At 37.0% G+C, this 23107-nt stretch overlaps 1 protein-coding gene across 3 annotated transcripts in view; it reads right to left on the bottom strand.

Annotated features, from left to right (window-relative positions):
* The window catches only part of Kcnk2 (potassium channel, two pore domain subfamily K, member 2), a 167400-nt gene that overhangs the window by 26907 nt on the left and 117386 nt on the right, over window positions 1-23107 (bottom strand). For all 3 annotated transcript variants that reach the window (XM_013015127.1, XM_013015126.1, XM_013015128.1), the window contains 2 exons: window positions 4801-4961; window positions 2583-2769 (listed from right to left, as the gene is read on the bottom strand). In XM_013015127.1, the coding sequence (XP_012870581.1) occupies window positions 2583-2769; window positions 4801-4961 (348 nt within the window). The remainder of the gene's footprint in view (window positions 1-2582; window positions 2770-4800; window positions 4962-23107) is intronic.

Below are 23107 nucleotides of genomic sequence, written 5' to 3'. Positions count from 1 at the left end.
AGTTTTGCAAAGACCAGCTTTAGCCATGAAATACATAATTTAGGAGAGTCAGCAAACAAAGCATCAATCTGCCTCTTATCTGATTTATGTTACTTAGCACTTGTCATTTTAACCTGATCAAATTCCTTTACCCATAATGAGCAAGGTCAGTTGCTCTCATTTTTATAATCTCTACAAAATGGAACACCATTACCCTTTGTAAGACAAATAAATGTTTATAATGTTTATACAAATAAAGTGGATCTAACATATTCCACAAGGCCATAATTTCATAAAACTCAAGAAACAATACAGTTGTTTATTAGATTATGCTTAATTGCATGCAAGTATTATTTTGTCACAGTTTCTTTAACAGCACTGTTCAAAGACTCATTGAATTCAAGCTCTCTTGAAACACAGGAGATGCTTGTATTGAATGCTTCTTCATGAGCAACTAACAGTGAAGAGCGGCCACTGCTGAACTCACTAGCCGGTTTCAGAATACTGATCTCTTAAGGTGAGTGTATGAGTTCATGTATACAGTGGTCACAAATACAATATTGAGATTCCGTGGACATTTTTTAATCTTTATAATTTTTGTATTTTTAAAACATTGTAGATCATGAGGGAGCTATAGTGTATTGACAAAGTTGGTCTGTTTGTTGATTGTTCAAGGTAACACACATACTCCAAGCTGGGTGCCAGTTGCTCACATCTATAATCCTGACTTCTCAGGCTTCTGAGGTCTAGCAGATTTCAGTTCCAGTTCCAGTGGACAGAAAAGGCAGGTTCTAGTGCACAGAAAACCCACTTAACTCCACCTCCAAAATAACCAGCAAACAGCCAAATTGAAGATATGGCTGGCAAGTAAACATAAGGCCCTGAATAAACTCAGGCACCACTTTATATAAAAATATATGGACAAACATATTTATAGACTATGTGTACACCTGTATATGAATATAGTTATACACACATACATATGTATATATGTATATACATATATAATATATGTATATATTATGTATACATATATATGTATATATAATGTATATATATGTATATATTTTGCACAATGTCACCCCTTCCCTCACTCACTCCCTGTGTTTCCCTCCCATCTCCATGCACAAGTTGTATAGTTCATTTTCAACACAGTGTCCAATGAGGAACACTGCTGTATTTGTTCACCCTTTGTCCCTCCATTTCTGTGCTCCCCTTTCCCCTCCCAAAGATAGATAAATGAGCAAGACAAAAATAAAAATAAAAACAAAAAAAGACAAAGCCTCTTTTTCCATTTCCTGGAAATACTATTTTGATAAATAGTATTTTACTTGTATTTCTATATATTATATATTTTACATACTATATTCTATATATTATATGTTATAATATGTATAATTTTATATAAAATTAGATAATTTACTCTTAAAAGTAAATGAGGCCAATAAGATTATTCTGGGATGTTACATATTCCTACTAAATGTTTACCAAGATTTTTTAATACTTCTAACTGGATTTAAAAAATGGGTTTTAATTTGGAAGAACTAGTCAAAATTATCTAGGACTGGCATGTGTGCACTTACTTTAACTACCAGCATTATACTTCATGCTTACAGCTGCTCAAGTACCATTGAATCTCATAGCTAGGAAATTGAGAGTTGAACTGATAAAGAATTAAGAGCTAAGCAACATGGTGATTTAAAACAACAACAACAACCACACAACTACCTAAGAGAAAGATCAAAGAACTGGGAATCAGAAAATTTAGACATTACACAACCTGCCTTAGGCAAAGTCCAAAATACTAAGAATTCAAACTTGAATGAGTATTATAAAGAAAGGGTTTCAAGTGTCCACAATCATGGTGTGAAAATCTTTTTAAAATTAACGTTATAAAAGAGCTATGAAGAAAAGGCAAATTGGACTTGAAAATCTTGTACTACTGGAAACAATTTTAAGAGGCAGATACTCAGTTTATAAAATTACAGTAGAAATGGACATTTCTAAAAAGCCAGCAATGTGCAGAATGAAGAAACAAATGTTTAACTCCCACGTTTCCATGTACCTTGAGAATGCCAAGGAATCAGTGCTTAACTTGACCACTGTTGTGGGCTGGATTGTGTCCACCAAACAGATATGTGCAGGTTCCCATGACCAATGGTACCTTCCTTGAAATAAAGTCCATGCAGGTAAAATGAGGTCATGCTGGAGTAGTTAAGGCCACTGTTCTTCCAAGAAGAGTGGAGTGTGGAAAGGGTGACACAAATACAAGGAGAACATGGTGTGATGGTAAGGCAGGGATTGGAATGAGATATTTGAAAGCCAAGGAAGGCTATGGTTTGATGAACAGCCTCACCCAGGAACTGGGGAGAGATGAAGCATTCCACCCTCAGTAGTGGAAAGGCTCATGGTCCACTGATGTCTCAAGGTCTAGCCTCTGTATGAAGGGATTTCCTTTCACTTGAACCACCCCATTTGTGATATTTCACTGCTGCAACCCTAGCAAATTCATACAGCCAGCAGGTTTCCTTGTAAACCCAAGTGAAAAATCTAATTAAAGGATGGCATCAGGAGACCAATGGCGGTGCCAGCAAAAGCCTTACCTGCTACATAGTCACCAAATCCAATGGTTGTTAGGGTGATAACCACAAAATAAATGGCGTCCAGGGCACTCCATCCTTCTATGTGCTTGAATATGATAGCAGGCAGAGCCACAAAGAGGACACAGCCAAATAGTATAAATATGATAGTGGAGATGATGCGAATCTTGGTCTGACTGACATTCCACTTCTAAAGGAAGAGAAGGGAGAGAGAGCTTATGGACATGCCCGCACAACCAGCCTCTACCTATTCCTGAGCATGGCATTTTATCCCTTTCTATACATGGTTTTCAACTACCTTGACTTATGAAATCTGAGTATAACATAAACAACCCAGCACAACCAATGCTAATCAGAATGCTACTGTACACTAACAGAGTTCTGCAACAGGCAGAACATTTTTCAAAAATGTACTCCATTTTGCTCCGAGAACATGATTTCAGATATGTATTCTTCATTGATCTGAACACTTTTGGGGGGTATTCCTACAGGGCAAGTGTGTAACGGATTGCAAGTGGAACACAACTAGAAATAAGAAGTACATATTCACCATTGGGAATTGCTAAACATGAACTATGAAAATAATTCGACGGACTAGGATACGAACAATGCCTAGGTTCTGATTCTCACATGAGCCATGCGAATGGCTGCTCTGCTCTGTGACCTCCCTCCAAATGCACAACCCCAAAGCTGCAGACCTGGATGGAAGGATGCCTTCAGAACCCCAGTCACAGCTATCATCAGAGCCAGCACCTGCCATGTTATTTTCCTTTTCCAGTAAGAAATCACTATCATGTATTACACTTCATTATTCAGTTTATTGCTTCCTGTCTGTTTGAGGTTAGTTACCTTTTGTTTCTTTGATTTTATATTTGATTTTGTTGGCGACATGGTATCATTATGTATTCCAGCTCATGCTGACAAAACTATCCTCCTGTCTCAGTATCCCAACTGCTAGGATTACAGGTACGCCCTGCCATATTTGGCTTAGATACCATGTATTTTTCGTCTCTGACTGGATCTGTGCACTGTAAATATTGAAGAGCAATATCTCGTACCATTTGGAAAAATCACTGAATGATGCAGAATAGAATTTTTGATGATAAAGAGCTAATAAATCATAGAAAAGGAAGAGATTATAAGAGTCTCTTTCAATGTCTAGTATGTAGTATGGATGTAAGGAGAAGAAGTCAGCATTTCAAGTCAGTGCCACTAACTGACCTCTTGATTAAGATGAATACAAGACATATTAACATTTATTTAAGGAAAGTATAATACCAAGGAAAAACAAAACTCTTATTTTGGGTAACGATGTCTTTTTCCATTCTAATAGTAGAAATGTTTGAGTGCTAACTTGAACCTTAAATGTGTAAAGTGACTAATGCTAAAATTTTGGGACAGCAATCTATATTAAGAAACAATATTCAGTAATTTTATTTCATCTGTACAGTTAAATATAAACATTTGGTTGCTTATGAAAAAAGATAAAAGTTTTGAATAAATAAAACTCAGTTGGAATGCTGCTGATAGTAATACCAAATTATAATCTCACCCTCAAATCCAACCATTCAATTCTTCTATCATTTTTATCAAAAGACAAGCTTAAATCAAGATGTGTGTTATTATTATTGGAACTTCAATAAGAACATTATTTATTTATTTTATTCATTGGTGATACTAAGGTTTAAACTTAGTCTTTCACTTGTTGGACAGACTTGGCCCATGCCCTCAGATTTTTTTTTTAATGCTTTAGTGAGGTTGGATTTTTGTTTTTTGTTTTTTTAATGAGAGGGTTGCATGTTTTCTCCCCCTGGGGCCAGAGACTCCTATTTGCTTCCTACATGTCCAGGATGAAAGTCATTCTGCGCCATTCACAGTTTCCTGGTTGAAACAGGCTCTATATAACTCTTTTGCCCAGACTGGCGTTGAGCCACAACCTCCCTCATCTCCATCTCCTGAGTAGCTGAGTAGTATGAGCCAACATACCCAACTTGCCTCTACATACTTTTGCATTTTTCTCATACAGGGATTTATTCATTCAGGTAATTATATCATAATTAAAATAATGCAACTTACATGCTAGGAGATTTTCATATAAATGGTTATGGGAACCTTAATAACTGGATTTTTAACTCTCCCTAAAGTCATAGTAAACGTAGTATTTGTATTAGAAAAAATGTCAAACAATAAATATATGTACCCAGAAGTATGGGATACTCACAATAAATGTATCTTCCACTTTGGCAATTCCCTTTCCAAATATGGTTCCAAGTTGATCTCCCACTCCAGCCAAAAGAAAGCCAAAGAGAGGAATTCCCAGTAAGGCATAGATGATACAGAATATCTTCCCACCTTCTGTGCGTGGTGAGATATTTCCAAACCCTAAAACAGGAAAAAAAACTCAATTGTTTATAAATGAATAGTAATTTAAAACATTTGACCTAAAAATTGATCTAGAAATTTCCAAATCTCAGATATCAACTTCAATTAGTTAAGAATCCCTTTCTATTACATAATTTTTATATATTCCATTATGTTCTACTATAAAACCTCATAAGAAATACTCCAGTAATTACACTAATAGCTAATGTGGCACTTGAACATTGGCAAGATGATGAAAATTGAAGTGTTAACACCTGTAGAATACCAACCCAGGTACCGACAGCCCCAAAGACCACTGCCATTCAGATCCCATGGAAAAAAGTGTGGAGCCTTAATTTAAGAGTATGCAAATATGTCCAGATTACTTATTAAAGATGGACTGCAATTTAATTTTTTATTCAAGTACACTCCAGAAAATAAAGCTCACTTGCTCTGCTGATACTCTACCACTTGAGCCGTATCCCCAGCCCAGATTTTTGCTGGTTGGTTTGAGATGGAGTCCTGTGGACTTTTCTGTGGATTAAAATGAAATCCTTTGGCCCTCTGCTTTCTTGAGTAGCTATGATTATGGGCATGAGTCACTAGTGCCTGGCAAGCAAACATTTTTTTTTAATATTCTGAAAATGTGGAAGGTTTCCTAGCTGTTTCTGGCTGAATCACAGCAATTAAACTCCATTTGTTGTATAAAGCACTATCTGAACCCATGTTTGAGGTAATGAATTTATGTCTCACTGAAGTACATAGAAGCTGGGCACCAGAGGCTCACACCTATAATCCTAGCTACTCAGGAGGCTGAGATCTGAGGATCCTGGTTCAAAGTCAGCTCAAACAGAAAAGTCCCTGTTATCTCTCCAACTGACGACTTAAAAACCAGAAGTGGCACTGAGGCTCAGGGGCAGCACCCAGGCCCTTAAGATGACTTTTATGCAACTCCATATTAAATTTATGTGAAACCTGATTTTTAATTTCTCCTGCCCCTAAAATATGAAGATATTTTGAAGTTGGCATTTTGTTTGTTGTTACTTTCCAGTTTTTTATTATTATAGTCAAATGTTATAGTCTTTAGGATGTCTACCTTGAGATCGATTGAGGTTTTCTTATGGCCTAAGAATAGTTTCAATTTGTTTTTATTATTATTTGGTGAGATATAAATGTCTTAAGTTTTGGTTGCACAAAAAGTATATAATGTGAGAGAGCAGTGGACTAATATTTGGTTATTTTAGTTTAGACATTTTTCTCCTTATAACATTTCCAGCCTTCCCCTCCTTCTTCTATAGTCAATTTGGTATTCATTATTAATCATTTACTGAGGGTTTTTAATATTCCTAATTTCCAAAAACTTTGATTTCTTATTACAACATTTTTGTTCATATGTCATGGGAATAATAAACCTTCACTTCTTTATCAGTGTTGTGTCATGTATTAATTTAATTATTTGAAGGAATTCCTGAAAGATTTTTTTAGGTGAGATTCTTTTTCTTTCCCTTTGTGTTTGAGTGTGTGTGTGTGTGTGTGTGTGTGTTTGTGTGTGTGTTGGTCCTAGGGCTTGAACCCACAGGTTAGGCACTGTTCCTGAGCTTTTACGCTCAAAGCTAGTTCTCTGACATTTGAACCACAACTCTGTTCTGGTCTTTTTGGTGGTTAATTGGACATAAGAGCCTCATGGACTTTCTTGAATTGTGATCCCTAGATCTCAGCCTCCTAAGTAGCTAGAATTACAGACAGGAGCCATGGTAGCCTGGCAATAAATCGCTTAAGTGCTTCAGAATCCCTGGTGATATTTTCATACTTGGAAGCATATCATAATGCAGCTGAAATAAATTTTCCTTGCTGAGTGATGACCATGGTTGATCTGGTTGGATGTGACAGATTCCACTTCAAAGAGCTGAGGCAATGGTGTTGGGCCGGGAGAGGAGAGAAGGCTTTCTGTAACTCTCATGCAAGTGTACACTTCACTGGACTTCCCCAAGTTCAAGCCCCATGACCAACAACAACAACAAAAATGTTTTGATTGAGCAACATTAATTTGCCAGGAATTATTCTAGGACTAGAAGTTTAAACTGTGAACACAGATGGAGTTGATCTCTCATTTCTAATAATCCAGTGAGATGCAAACATAAAAGACAGGTACCCATGTATGGTGAGTGTGCACCAGAGAAAGTACAGCAATATTTTCAGTGTAGATGGATTTAGAAGGAGACTAGCCACACACAGAAATGACCCTAAAGCTGTGATCAGAAACTTCAGAAGCTAATCTAGGTGGAAGAAAGAGGTGGGTTCATGATGAGGTTGAGAGAGAGAAAAGAGAACTTAGCATCTTTGAGAAACTAAAAAATAAATTCAGTTCAATGGAGAAGACAGTGGCAGTAGATAAAGAAAGCTAAACTCAGCCTGTGTTATGGAGAATCATATCCTTGCCGAGGAGTTTGACTTCTCTCTCATGGGAGTGGAATGACAGGGAGACATTCAGCAAGGTAGAACAGGGTACAACCTGACATCTTCCAAGTTTATTTTGGTTTCCCAGAGGAGAATGTTAATTGGGAGGCAAGAGGAGGAAAAAAGTCCTGCTCAGATTCTGGCATGGATGATGGGTGATCTTGGTGACATTTCCTTGAGAGACACTCTGAAGAGTAGCTAGGTTTGAAGAGACCAAAGGTCTGATCAAGGAAGGTAAGAGTTATGGTTCAGATACAGGTCCCCCAAAGGTACAGATCTGGTCTACTGGGAGATAGGTACTACTGAATGGTACTACTGGGAGATGGGGGAATCTTCAGGTGACGTGAGGTCTTTAGACCTTGACTCATTTCTGTCTTTTGTTTCCTGGCTCCTAATAGAATAGTTTTGCTCTATTCCATATTCCCCACCATTATTAACTGATACTCCATCAAAGTCCCAAAGCAATGGGTCTGCTTGATCTTGGACAGCAACCTGGCAAGACATAAGGCATAATAACCATTTCTCTTGGTAAGATAATTACCTCAGGTGCTTTGTTACAGCGGCATGAAGATAGAGAATGGGCTGATTTTGACTTGTCAGTAGAATAACCAAAGGAGAAACCTATATAAACATTGAAGAGTCTGATACCAAAAATGGGAGATAAAGCAACCTGATCTAGATGTTATAGATTGTGGCACAGATGGAATGCAGTAGTTAGGAGAGAGCCTAGAACAAAACCCCAAGGACACTGACACTCAAGTTAACATTGATACAGGTTCTTCCTTCATTAAGAATCTATATTCAAATTCTGCCAACCGTCCCCAGTAATGTCCTCTACACATTTTCCTATATCCTTGGATCCAATTCAAGAGCATACACTGCACTTAATTAGAATAACTCCTTCCTTTCATCTCCTACTTCTTAAACCTTTCATATTTCAAGGCTAATATTTTTTGAGAAAGAGAGCCCTTCCTTCAGTTTGAATCTGTTCTCACAAGTAGATTCAAGTCATGAATTTCTGGCATGAATATAACTCTCCTCAGTACAAGATGTCTACAGCTTATGGTGTTGGCTTGTCCTATTAATGATAGTATTGATTTTAAGTACTTAAAGCAGGTCCACTAGATTCTTCCACTGAAAGGTAACTATTCATTTCTTTTGTAACTAAGAAGTCATTCATGGGGTAAACACTGGGAGAATATGTACATGTTCTGCTTCTCAAAAGTTCAACCACTAGCTACAGCATTCAAGAGAAACAAAAATGCAAAATAATGCTTGTGAAAGGAAACATGAAAACTTAAAATACCTCCAACGTCCATTACAGGCAGAACAAGGGCATTATTTCAAAAAATATATATTCGTGTTTGTTTATATTTTATACAGAAGAAAAAGCAAAACAACAACAACAAAAAAGCCTCTAAGCCACCACTACCCTTATGCCTCCAGTAGATACCACTACGGGAAATCAGAGAAAGACAAATCCGCTCCTTCCTTGTCCACCAAATGTCTTCTGAATGGGATGCAGCTTCAGGAATCTGCTCTAGCTGTACAGGGATCAAAAGTGGTTGTCTGCTTTGCAGAGAGGATGAGGAGGGGTTGAGAATCCTAGGGTACAGGAAAAAGCATGGAGTCAGGAAGAAAACCCAATCATGTCTGGTACCCCAGCATCTAGGAAAATCTGGAAGGACCGTGGGCTCTGATATAATGAATCTCTGCATTTAACTCATTTGTGTCCCAGCTGATTTTACTGAAGCCACAGAATATTCTACAGCAGAGTCACCTATGCAAAGGATCCATCCAGAGTATGCATTATAACCCAGGCATCTTCTATCAAGGTACTCTGAAGAAGAATCAGATCATCCCAAAGACTACAAAATCATGGAATGTTTAAACCGACTTATTTGGGACAGTGTGCTATATAAGAACACTGCTTGCATCAATAAGCTGAGTATGGAGAACATAATGGCATTGTCACATCCACAGGGCACTGTAGACTATTCTAGGAAGTGCTGAGCAGATTCAGTACTCCTGTTATTGCTTTCTCCAGATGAATAACCATGAGCTGGGGTAGACTAGGCATCTGGTGCCCTATTCTATCCTACTTATTGAAAGACAATTATCTCTAGATTCATATTGATAAGACGTATGAAGGCTGGTTATCCTCCAGGAAAGACACAACTTCTATTTTTGTAAAAATGTTTTATTCTGACAAGGGCATTACCATAGATAGGTTTTATTGTTAAATCATAAAAAGCCAACTTATCCACAGAAGCTTGATCTGATCTCCCAACACACAAGTTAGAAGTGCACAAGAAAATACCAACTCCAAATTTTCATTCATCAGCAACTCAAATTTAGCCTAGAGGCTCCTAGGGAACATCTTTAGAAAAGGTGACAGAGGATTTACTCAGGAAGTCTGTTTACATCACCCATGAGATGAACTTACATCCAAAGAGAAATCTAGGTAAGAAAAGGCAATCTGTCTTTCACTGATCACAAAAATGGAGTCAAGTCTCTTGTGGCATATCTGCACTCCATTTTTATTGTGTCCAGGACAAAGTTGACAGAAGGCAGACACCCCCTTCCCCCAAAAATAGGAGTGAGGACTCCTGGTAAAAACCCCACTGTACATGTTCTGCTTCACTATCCAAATATTTCTGTAGCTGCTACTTTGCTATGCTGAGCTCAAAGACTTAATTTGCACCTTGAGGAAGTATCCTTCACATAATCACCACTCCCTGTGTACAAAGAAAAGAAAAAAGACCTTGCAGTTTTCTGACATTAAGAACATCCCCAGAAATTTCCCCCATTTCAATTCAGAATACAGTGGGTATTTAGAAAAGTAGCTGCCTTGGGTCTAAAAATACACTAACTTTCACAGATTTTCCATAAGTTCTTACCAATGAATGTAGATCTCCTTAAGTGATCTGATACTATTAATAGATGGGGAGTTTTAGATTACCCATTGACTACAAGAAGCATAGTTCTAAACTTCCTATATTTGTAGATGCCTCAACATCTGACTCTTTTTACCCTTGTCAATCAACAGCTTCACAATGACATAGTACTGTTAAAGAGAGGCAAAAAAACAAGGAATTACTTAAAGAAAAAAAACAGTATGAAGTTTGGTTCTGTTTACACACCGCGAGTAGTGTTTACACTCAAAATGTGCCGCTTGAAGAAAGCCAGGTTTTCTGTCTATACCCTATCTATCTATCTATCTATCTATCTATCTATCTATCTATCTATCTATCTATCTATCTACACATACATATTAATAATAAGAGCCCGAAGGGAATGGTAGTACACCCAGGTTCTGAAAAACATGAGGAATGGACAAGATTGCAAAGTGATGAGGTGTGACCTTGAAGGAAGTAAAGCAAGCTAGGGACCAGAGGATGGACAAGGGGAGGGGAGGGGAAAAGTGAGGAGGGGAAGAGCTGGGGAAAGGGATGCCAGGTTATACTGGAGCTGGCATGTGAGATGAAATGTTACATTTTCAAGAATTTTGCAAGTTGTTTGAACATTGAAACAAGCTACCGCGGGAATGGTTACACCATTGAAGTTGTCAAGCACTTTGACTGAGGTCATCCCTACTCCCTTAGCTTGCTAATATTTACCAACACACCACTAAAGAAAACAGAATCAAATTTAAGGGAATGGAGGTAGTCTGAGCCAGAGAGCTGGATGGAGGCCAAGTGAGTACATTTAGGACACCTCTGACCCCTAAATCAGTGCATCACACAAGATAGCTACCACTCTCCTTCACATTACCCTCAGGAAGGACTTTCCCTGGATAGCTGTTGTAAATATACTGCAAGGAGATCATTGCCAAGGGGCTTATATATGCCATCTTTATCTGAACAGTTGGTGGGACATTTTTCTGATTAGAATGTATAGGCTATATGACATAAAATCTTTAAGCATTATAAACATTTAGAATTGTTTGCAACAATTCATTTTCTGTTAGATAGATATAGACAGATAATAGAATAATTTTAACTTCATAAACTTGCACAAATGCTGGCTTAATGAGTACATAATTGACCATCAGAAAATATCTTTTTACTAACTCACTGGCATACTTCGGGAGGAAATAAAGGAGAAGAAAACATAAAATCAGTGTTTATGAAAATTGATAAAAATTCCTCTCTAAATAATTAATGAATTTACTATCCTTTCGATCTAAATTACATACCTTTTGAATATTTTATAATATAGTAATTGATTCTAAAATTCATTTGCTTAAAGCAATTAATAATTGTCAATAAATACTTGAAATAGTAAGGAGAGCTAAAGCTTCCTTCTAAATTAAAAGGATGATATCTACAGCTTTAATAATTAAAACTACATAGTAAATTAAAGAATGAAAAGGATACTAGCATAGAAAGATGTATGATTTGCTAAATGTACTTCAAATGAGTTTCAAAGGAGTTTTCTAATCACACAATAGTGGTGAGGCAAGCAGCAACCTACTTAGAAGTATTATGTTATGGGGCTGACAGGCTGGCTCAGGTGATAGAGTGATAAAGACAGATGGGCGCCACTGTTCTCCTTAGACATTTCTGCATACAGAATGTTTTCCCAGTAGCAAAAGAAATGACAGACCTAGAAGACACTGGATACTGTCTGTGACATTCCTAATAGTATTTTAAAAAACTAAAATTAGAAAATTATTATTTTATCATGACAAAGAATAGTTGTCTGAAAACACATCATGTCATACTTAATGTTAAAGCACACTGAAGGGATCCCCGAGGGGCTCAAGGGGGTAGGACTCTTGTTTGCCAAGCATGAGGCCCAGAATTTAAAAAAAGAAAAAGCTATCCATTTTACACTTATTATTATTCTAAACGTTGTAACAGGTGTGATGTTGGTAAGAAATAAAAGGAATATTTATTATAAAAAAGACAAATATCTTCATTGTGGGTGGAATTAAGTGTCTTATAAATGCAAAGGAATACAGAGATTTATTGAACTGGAAACATTTGTTAAAGAGCTAAGTACATGATAAATATGCAGAAACCAACAGTGTTACAATATTTTAACATTATCTTAGACATGAAATGAAAAAATAATGATTTATAATACTAAGGGCGATAGAAATATCTAGAAGAAATGTGATCATTGCATACGCCTGAACTTCAGAAGATATTTAGGTTAGTGTAGAATAAGATGACCCAAATCAGATCAGAAGGAGCACATTCATTTTCTTAGCTAAAAGATTTTATTTGTTTTTGCAGAAGACTAAAAGTAGATCTTTATCACTAGCCTTAAACTAGTATCAATCCTAATTAGGTCAAGGGTTTTAACATTAAGACTTGAAACTTTGAGTACTACACTGATAGTAACTTCCTGAACAGAATTCTAACAGCTTACCAAGTAAGAGCAAAGACTGACATCAAAGTAAGGATTGCAGCAAGCTAAGGAAATAGTCACTAGAAGGAAGAGAGAACCTACAAATGAGGGGGAAAAACATCTTTGTCAGCTATACATCTGACAAAAATTAAGAAGCAGAATATACAGGGATTTCAGAACATCCTCAACTCCCAAAGAATCAACAACTCAATTAATAAATGGCACCAGGCACTGGAGGCTCACACCTATAATCCTAGCTACTCATAAAGCTGCCATCTGAGGAGCAGCAATCTGAATTGTTTCCAGCCCAGGCAGGAAAGTGTGTGAGACCCTTATCTTCAATTAACCATCAGAAAACCAGAAGCGAAACTCTGGCTCAAAGTGGTACACACACACACACACACACACACATACACACACACATGGAATCCTTATGTATGTGATTAGCAACCCAGTCATTAAGAAATATATATCTTTTATGTTACTTGCTCTTCCTGTCTGACACAATTCTGTGCTTCCAGAGTCATGCTATAATCCTGTCCCTCTGACTGCCTATCTCACACACAATTTCTTCTAACCTACTTGGTAAGAAAGCTAGAGAAACTTTAGTTATGCTGCACGAGGAAAAAACCTAGCAAACACAGCTCCAGGAAACATGATTCTCAATAACAAACAATTAGATGGTTAAATAAAAAGAAAGCATGCTTTCAGCGTTTACATCTGAGCACTGTTCTCTTATCACTGATTTTGAACCAGGGATGCACAGCAGAATCACATATGAAACTTTAAAACATCCACTCCACAACAATGATTTATCGTTTTCTATTGAGAGAAGGCTATTCGTATGTGTTTTCAAGTGGTATGTATTTTTAAGTGGTTCCAACTTATACTCCTGTGACATATATAGTATGTGCATCTAAAGCTACAAAAGGTGAAGAATCTCCTTGAGTAGAGGTAGGAAAGGTAAAAATCAGGAAGCAAATCCAAGTAAAAAAGAGCCCAAAGCCTAACATTTAACACCTAGTAAATCTCCTTTTGTCCTTAGAATGACCTTGACTAAGCATCTTTTCTAGACTGGCTACAGTATCACTATTGTGATACTATAAAAAGTATCACTGAAAAAGTGAAAAGTAGAGTGGTATAGTATCACTATACTAACCACATTTTCATTACCAATAAAATAGTAATTAAATAATGTTTGTTATTAGTAAGTTAGGCAAAGCTCACTCTCTCATTGCATATCATATATACAATCAGATATGATGCTAATTCCTTTATATATACATACACACATAGACATTTATACATACATAAATATATATATACATATATTTAACTTTCAAGACAATCTTATAAAATTTAAATGCAACTAAGGTGGGCTCTCTGATTGTGGAAGTTGAGGTTCATTGAAGTGAAATCATATGCTAAAGGTTAAGCAAGTTAAGCAGAAAGGCAGAGATTTAAATCATTACCTCAAATACTTAAGAGTATGCCTTAGGAATCAAGGCTATAAACACTGTTGTTCTTCATTATTTAAACACAGAATGTAGATCTACGCATAGACATGCCACTATGCAAACATTTTGGGTTTGACCTAGTCTTAAAGGAAAAGAATGTACAGGTAAGTGAAAATGTATCAAAGTAACTAAGTCAAAGGGTTAATTTGACATTGTTGTGTTAACCCTATTATCACCAAACTTCTTGGGCCAAAAGCCAGATACCTGCAATTCAAACAGTATTTCACAAGATGGCTCCCTTGCTATTTGGTGGCACAAATCGTTGAGTTTTCTTAGGTTGCTTTTTGAATGAGCTTCTCTCAAATACTTTTGCTAACAAAGTGCATTTATATATCTACAAGAGTAGTTCAAACACTGAGAGCAATTTTTCCCATTGCAAAGAGACTTTGCCAAAGAACAATAACAATAATAAGCCTGCATGTCATTTCCTAACTTCCCAAGCTACTTCCTTAATATGGAAGTGCATGTGGATCTCCAAGTCCTTCTTTGTTCCCATTTGCCTTTCACAGTGCCAGAACTGAACTGCACTAAGCTTGACTATTAGTGTTTAGAGATAGGCACTTTAATGAAATATGAGCTCTAAATGTTGCCCAACTATTTCTCAACAGATAGCTGCTCCAGGTGTAAAGAGTCTAATTTCTTGTGCTATTTCAATGTTTGATCAGCCCACTTTTATTCCAAGAAGGGAGCCAAAGTGATCCAGCATCATCAAAGAAATGGGAAGCTATTTCTTAGCAAAAACAAACGGGGAAACACATATTTTTTTCCAGGTATTGAGAAAAAGTAAACACAAAGAATCTGAGTGCCCTGAAAATCGAAAAGATTAATATACAAAGACTTTTCCTATAAGAACTTCAGAAAAATTTGATGTTATGTTCCTGTCCTTACTATCAAATGATAAGTCATGAAAGCCAATAAACAAAGCTATACTATCTATAAATGATAGGAAGCAACTAGCCATGAATGATGAAAAATGCAAAGGGAACTTATAAAAGATGAGATCATGAGGTCTCTGTGAAAGAAAAAAAATATATATATATAAAATAACTTTCAGGACAAGATTGATATTATATACAATATATCCCCATGTATATATATGCAATATATAAATTAAAATATAAACAAATGTATAATATAAATATTTATATGCTATGTAACACATAACCTTAGCCATGTAGACTGGACTTAGGGACAGGAATTCTTTAAAGGCAATCTCAATAAGAACTCAAACTCCAAGGCCTAATACTGTTCTCAGCCTAGAGACAATCCATTTTCAATGTATTGAAAATATATTGAACTGTTTTTACTTTAACTAAAAGCAAGAAAAATGAGGGTATCTTTGCCCCCATTTTGTCTCTCCATAGATACTTTGCACCTTGGTTTCCAAAAAAGGCAGGAAAGATTGAAAACATCTCTATGAAAAAGAAATGCTTGGATTATCCCTAAGGAGCAGCAAAGTCTTGTGGGATAGATGACCCTCCAATGAAGATACTTACTTAAATGAAGGAACCATCTCATGGGAACCAGACTGCTCCCCGTAAGTACTGAGAGTGATAGCAACTTCTTTAGAACCCCGAGACCCAGGAGAACATGAAGTGAAACAAAGATCAGCCAGGCTATACCCATAGCCACGACTCTTAAACTAGGTCTCATGGCCCTAATTCTTCTCTATTAAAAATAAGCATTTATGTCTGTATTCTGAGATGGCTAAAGATGATAAAAGTGCCATCATTTCATAGCATCATGCCACTTTATAATCTTCTTTACCTCCCATAATTCTTTCCTAATAAACTTTCCTATCATTTTCCCCACCATGCCTAAAATTCTCCTCTTTCAGGATCAAGTTTGATTAGCTGTGCCAGCCTTCCAGTAATGTAAGCAGCAAAACCATAGAATTCTACAACTCCTCTGTCATCGATCTTGTCCTGAAAGTTATTAGATAAAATAAGTGCAAAACTTTTCATTTTTTTCAGATAAGGAACCTGGAACTTGGTGGACATACATGATTGAATTATAAAGAAGTCTGTTATCTTTGATTATAATAATCCTCCTCAATTCCCAACACCCCTATTCAAATTTATTTCCAACTATAATTGAAGCAACATAGTACATTAGTTAAAACTACAGGTGGTAGAGCCAAAAATTCTCTATTTGAATCGAAGCACTATCATACTCATTTTCTCCATCTTTGACTAGCATTGAGATCTACATAGCATGCATGAAAGACATAGCACTCAGTGCTATATAAACTTGATGACTAGCTAGATGAAATCACTTTACTGGCCACAAAGCTTGACTCAGATACTACCATAAATTCTCAGAGTAAGTGTCCATTGCTTATAAGAATGGTAGGACTGGTCATGTTACAGTTCCTCCTGAAATAATGTTTAAGGCAACATTCTCTTTTCATATGCTTTGCAGATCATATGAAGGTATGAAAACAGCTATTTGATATCCAACCAACAATAGATTCAGTAAAATGTTCTAAATGACTTCAGTCCACCTTTCATTCTCAGAGTCAAGTAAATGTTAAGAGTTAACAGAATATTTCATCATCATTCACAAATGATGAACATTATCTGTTACTTGCCAGTTATTTTGACATTTCTCATAGAATTGCCCTGGTAATTTCTTGTTTGAGATGGTTTATTATAAAAACTAGAGCCACAATAATAACATTTAAAAAGCTACCAGAAACCCAGAGAGAGAAAGAGAGACAGAGAGAGAATATAGTTGACTTGTTAAAAACAAAATCATAAAATGGGACAGTTGAAATGGCCAATAAAATTCTAATATCATCTCTGCACAAATGCAGAAATCAAGGCCAAGAAAATTGAAGTATCAACAATAATTACACAGCATAGGTTGAAGAGATAAAATGCCAAGTTTTCAAGTACTGATTGTTGGTATTTAATATAATTTGACTTGAAATAAGGGTCTAAGAGCCTGTTTTTGCTTTGGCTATTATCTTGGGGCAGCAATTCAAAACTCATCAACTACTGTCTGTCTGAGACAGGGAAAGACAGAGAGAGAGAAAGAGAGAGAGAGATTAAACTCAGTTTAAATTCAACATCCATCTATAGTATCTTTAAGATCTATCATCCATCACTGGTATAGGGGTTTGACTATCAGTATTCTTTGATTTTTTTCCTTTCCCTCCCCTACCTCCCCCATTCCCACTACTATTCTTTGATTTAAGCAAATTAAATATCTTTGAATTAGTCAAGATACAGTGCAAAAAGTATAGTTTACATGTATTTGCATTTTATATACTTAAATACTAACTCAGTTGATATACAATAATGCCATTTAACTTAAATACCAGAGTTTCTCACACATAGTGAAAGAAATTATACCTTACCTCATTAAATATTTTCAAGTAAAAAAAGACTGATGGAGGACATCCTTTTTTTCAGAGTCATGCATAGTATTCATGCAGACTTCTCTGAAGATAACTTGCAGAACATAATTTTCAAAAGGCAGCAATTTAAACTATTTTCCAAAGGTAACAAGGCCATCATCCTACTTAGGAAGATGACTCTTACAAGCAAATCTCTAAACTACTCAGAGAAAGCAATCAACAAACATCTCTAGTTTTTTCAAAATTTATGCTAAGTATAAATCATTTTATTTCTTCAACATATGATGCAATAGTGGTCTATCTCACAGGACCACCAAAAGCAGAGATTAGAAGTCAGGTTACAAGCACTATAGCCATACATATACTACAGCCCTAGAGTTACATACTCATTGCCTGACTTAGGTGTGTTGTTTAATCTTTCACTGTCTCTATTTACTTATCCAAAAATTAAAACAATGGCAGCAAGTTCCTCATAGAGTTACTGTAAGGATTCTTTGAAAGAAATGCTCCCTCTTATCTGAGGGTATAAGTCCCAAGACCCCTAGTGGATGCCTAAATCCTCATATAGTTTCAAATCTTGTACTGTTTTTCCTATACATGCATGCCTATGGTAAAGTGTATTGATTAGGCATAGTAAGAGGTTAACAAAAATTAGTTATACAATAGAAGACATAACAATGCATTATAATAAAAGTTATATAAAACTTATGAATTGGTTGAGGATTTTCCATTTAATAATTTCAAACCATGGTGGACCACAGGTAATAGATACAGGAAAAAGCCAAACTTCAAATATTGGCCAGGCACTGGTGTCTCACACCTGTAATCCTAGTTATTCAGGAGGCTGACATCTGAGGATCTCAGTTCGAAGCCAGCCAGGGCAGGAAAATCTGTGAGACTCTTATCTCCAATTAACCACCAAAAAGGCTGAAAGTGGAGCTGTGACTCAAGTGGTAGAGTGCACGAACCTTGAGCAAAAAAGTTCAAGCCCCAGGACTGGCAAAAAAAATCCCCAAAACCAAAAAGCCCCCAAACTCAAAACTCTATGTATTGAGTGCACAGTGATGCTATACGTTATTATATAAGAGATCATAAAAAAGACAAATTCTCCAGGTGCTAGTGGCTCATGCCTATAATCCTAGCTACTCAAGAGGCTGAGATCTGAGGATCGTGGTTCAAAGCCAACCTGGGCAGGAAAGTCCATGGGAATATTATCTCCAATAAACCATTAGAAAACCGGAAGTGGCACTGTGGCTCAAGTGGTAGAGCGATCGCCTTGAGCTGAAGAGCTGAGGGACAGCGCCCAAGCCCAGAGTTCAAGCCCCAAGAACGAGAAAAAAAAAAAGACAAATTCTTCACTGTGATGATGCCATAATTTTCCTGACCTTGCAATGTCTCTCTGATTTTATGGGTTTTTAATACTCTAAACATCTTATTTATTTCTGTGGAGAAGAGAATCCTCCAAAAGCACAAATAATTCATCCAAGAACTATTGGTGTCTGTTGGTGATCCTATGCTATTAATCTTTTTATTGGTTCTAAACTATGTAAGAGAGAGCTTTGCTTTATTTATTTATTTATTTATTTTGGGTCCGGTCGTGGGGCCTGAACTCTGGGCCTGGGCGCTGTCCCTCAGCTCTTCAGCTCAAGGCTAGCGCTCTACCACTTGAGCCACAGCACCACTTCCAGCTTTTTTCTTTTTGCTTATGTGGTGCTGAGGAATCAAACCCAGGGCTTCAGGCATGCAAGGCAAGCGCTCTACCACTGAGCCACCTTCCCAGCCTGAGAGCTTTGCTTTATGTAAGGAACTTCGTGCTGTCACGATTTCACTTGCCAGGATTCCCCACAGAGGGTACAACATGTGCTATTAGCCCCGTGGATTGGGGAGAAAGGTGGATGATACATCTTCTATTCTGACTGGGGATATTTGATTTGGGAAGATGCGCAGAAGGTTCTCCACATGGATTGAGACTCTACTATGAGCAAAACACTGTGAACTGCTTGCACCTTGGGCATATTTCTCAGTTAATTCCCTAAGTGAACACCCAGGGCATGAAATGTATTGAAACATTTTTTTTTCAACCAAGGCTGAGGATGCTAAGGGCAAACACTAGCACAGCCAGTGTTTAAGGCAGCTTGGCCCAACCTCAAATTCCTGCCTATAGAAACAGGCAGTCCATTCCCTCATTCTCTCTCTGTCTCTCTGTCTTTCTCTTCTCTCTGTCCCCCCTCCTCCCTCTATCTGTCTGTCTCTCTGTCTTAATTTAAAGAAAGGATTTTCAGGAGATAGGAGGCTGAAAAGAGTGTAGAAAATATGTTCCGTGTCACGCTACATTTTATATCATAATTACTTGCACTTCCTTAACCTGAAGTACAAAAAGATAATTTTGAAAAGGTTTGCCCTTGCCTTAAAAGTGAACTTGAAATGCATCACCCTCTCTCCACCAACACACCTTGGACGATCTGTTCAGTGAGGAACACTACTCAGGATTGCATGCTTGACCCCAAATTTATTCTATTCAAAACCAGCTTAGAGTTGAGGAATCTACCAAGAAATCAACAAGACAATTACCAAAGACAGTTTAGAATAACAGCTAGCAAATGGCTCTTTACTGTTTCCATAGCCACAGACTACAAGGAGAAAAATGTGGAAGGGTGTGGAATGGCTTCCACTGCACACAAGGAGGTAGGCTGAGTACTAAGTGCTCCTATGCTGTCCCCTCCAGTGAGGCTGCCCTCACTGAGCTGAGCCAGCTCCACTCACTGTCCCCAAGTTGGAAACTCAAATCTAAAGTGAAAATGACTCATACAGACCACCAAGGAAAGAAATACCATTTAGACTCTATTAAACTGTTTGTTTCATGCCAAGCCTGTGTTCTTGGTTTATACTATCCTGAAAGTTTTGTAACTAAACATATTACATGCTTTATTATTTTATTTCCTTATAAAGATTCTTATTAAATTTTTGCCTATTATTTTGATATACTCCAATCATCTAGAAACTGGTCTATGAACACCAGGTAAATATATTTGGAGTGAATGAATAAAAGAATGTTTCAGAAAAGCATGCCTCTGAAAAAAAGAGAACACTGCAGAATCCAGAATATGTCTGGAGTCACAATGTGGGAGAATAAAATATCATGTCTATAAATCTGGAACCCAAATCCAGCAAGAAATGGATTTACTAGAATTTGAAGACAAAATTAATAGGACTGGAGGTATGGTTCGGTGATAGACAAACAGCTTGCCTAGTATGTAAAGGGCCTGGGTTTGAGCACAACAATCAGAATTCAAATGACATTTGGGGATAACAATTCAGATGACAGTTAAGTTTGCCTAAACAGAAAATGATTTTTTTCTTTAAATATGTAGAGGTAGCTCAGCACTGGTGGCTCACTCCTATAATGCTAGCTACTCAGGAGGCTGAGATTGAACTCAGCCTGGGCAGGAAACTCCATGAGACTCTTATCTCCAATTAACCACCAGAAAACCAGAAATGGAACTGTGGTTCAAGTGGTAGAGCATTAGCCTTAAGCAAAAGAGCTCAGGGAGAGTACCCATGCTCTACGTTCAAGCCCCACGACCAACAACAAAAAAGGAAAATATTTGAGTACACACACACACACACACACACACACGTGCGCATGCATGTGTATGTGTGTGTATGTAATATGTGGTATGTGTGTAGGGGAGGGGGGATCTTGGTGCTTGAACTCAGAACCTGGGCACTGTCCCTGAGCTTCTTTTTCTAATTACATAGAAGGCTAAGACCTATACCACTGTGGTTCAAAGCCAGCATGGACAGAAAAGTCTTCCAGCTCCAATTAACCAGTAAAAATGTGGTGATTAAGGCAAAGTTCAACTGGTATATGACCAATGGTAAGAAAGCAAGCCAAGTGAGAACATTAGACCCTGAGTTCAAGTTTCGCTACCAACAAAAGATAACAGTAACAACAACAACATCAACAACAATAATGTAGCAAATCTTCAAGAGATGATAAAATTTTTTTCTATGTGGAGGTAGCAAAACAGGTACAAATTTCAAATGCATAATAAATGTGTACACACTGGCATGCATGTGTATGTGTGTACACAATGATTTGTAGGATGAACCAAGAAATGAGTAGACTCAGAGAGGGGGCAGATGAGTGAAGAGGAGGGGAAGAGAATGCAAGCAAGAATGCACTGTATATTCTACAAAATTAAGAAAAGTGAAGGAAGGGGCTGGTTGGGAGGAATAGTGACAATGCTGGATGTATTGTATTCACAAACTGCTTTGTTAAATGGCAATTCCTTTGTATAATGACTTAGAGATAGTAAAATCTTAAGACAGATGATAGACAGACAGACAGACAGACAAACGGACAGACATGGAAGAGATCAGCCACAGAGAAGGACTTACATCTCCCTCTATATTCATTATATTGTTTATTTGACTCTCCTTTGTTAACTAATATGTTTGTACTTGCTACTGAGCCTCCAAAAGAAAGCTCACTGCTTTTCATTTAAAAAGTGAATGCTGTTAATTCTTCACCATTTTCATACTAAATGTTGTCCAGTAAAAAAGACTTTATTGACAGAAGCAAAACACCTTTTCTGAAGTGTCATGATCTCCATACACTTCCTAGCATTTCCCTGGTTTTCAAAAGGTTATTAGCACTGCATACCTTCAAACTTCCAGTGAGCATTAAGAAAAGTCAACCCGCTGACATCATGAAAATACAGAGTTTATGAAACCTGATTCACAATCAGGACTATAATTTATTTTCTTTCCAGCATTAACAGTGACTGTATCAGGACAATCTGCTTTGAGTTGTCAGAATTCAGCTATTTCTAGCTCCCCGACCTCCATCAAGCTCCAAAAGAATAGACTAACTTCTTTTTTTGGCACTTAGAATTATTTTTTAAAAAATTTGCAGTTTTTATTGTTATGGTAAAATCAACTCACAGAGGGGTTACAGTTACATAAGTCAAATAAAGTGTTTCATTTTTTTAAACTATGCCACCCCTTCCCTTGTTCTCTTCCAGTTTCTAAAATGAGATTGGTAATACTCCAGTTCTCTAAAATACAATATCTCATCATGTTTATAGAAAACAACTCAGAATCTGCCAAAGTTGGGAAGAACTGAAAATATTTGAGACTATAATACCACTCCGAACTAAGCAGCAGCATAAGCCTTCCTTCATTGTAGAAGTGATTTCCATGTGGCTTCCTTCTGGACACTACAGTCAACTCTCAGTTATTAAGTTTGCTACAATCTACTTAGTAAATGACAGTGTTTCAAACACAAGATTTCATTTCTCAGGAACCTTACTGCATTGTTGGTGGGATTGTAAACTTGTTCAACCACTTTGGAAAGCAGTATGGAGGTTCCTGAAAAGACTTCACATAGAACTCCCCTATGACCCAGCAATCCCACTTTTGGGCATTTACCCAAATGTTTACAAACAAGACCACACTAAAGCTACCAGCAC

This window comes from Dipodomys ordii, unplaced genomic scaffold, assembly GCF_000151885.1.
Source record: "Dipodomys ordii isolate 6190 unplaced genomic scaffold, Dord_2.0 Scaffold26, whole genome shotgun sequence".
Classification (NCBI taxonomy): Eukaryota; Metazoa; Chordata; class Mammalia; order Rodentia; family Heteromyidae; genus Dipodomys; species Dipodomys ordii.
Note: the sequence above shows the minus strand (reverse complement) of the source record. Positions and strands in the feature narration are given on the sequence as shown.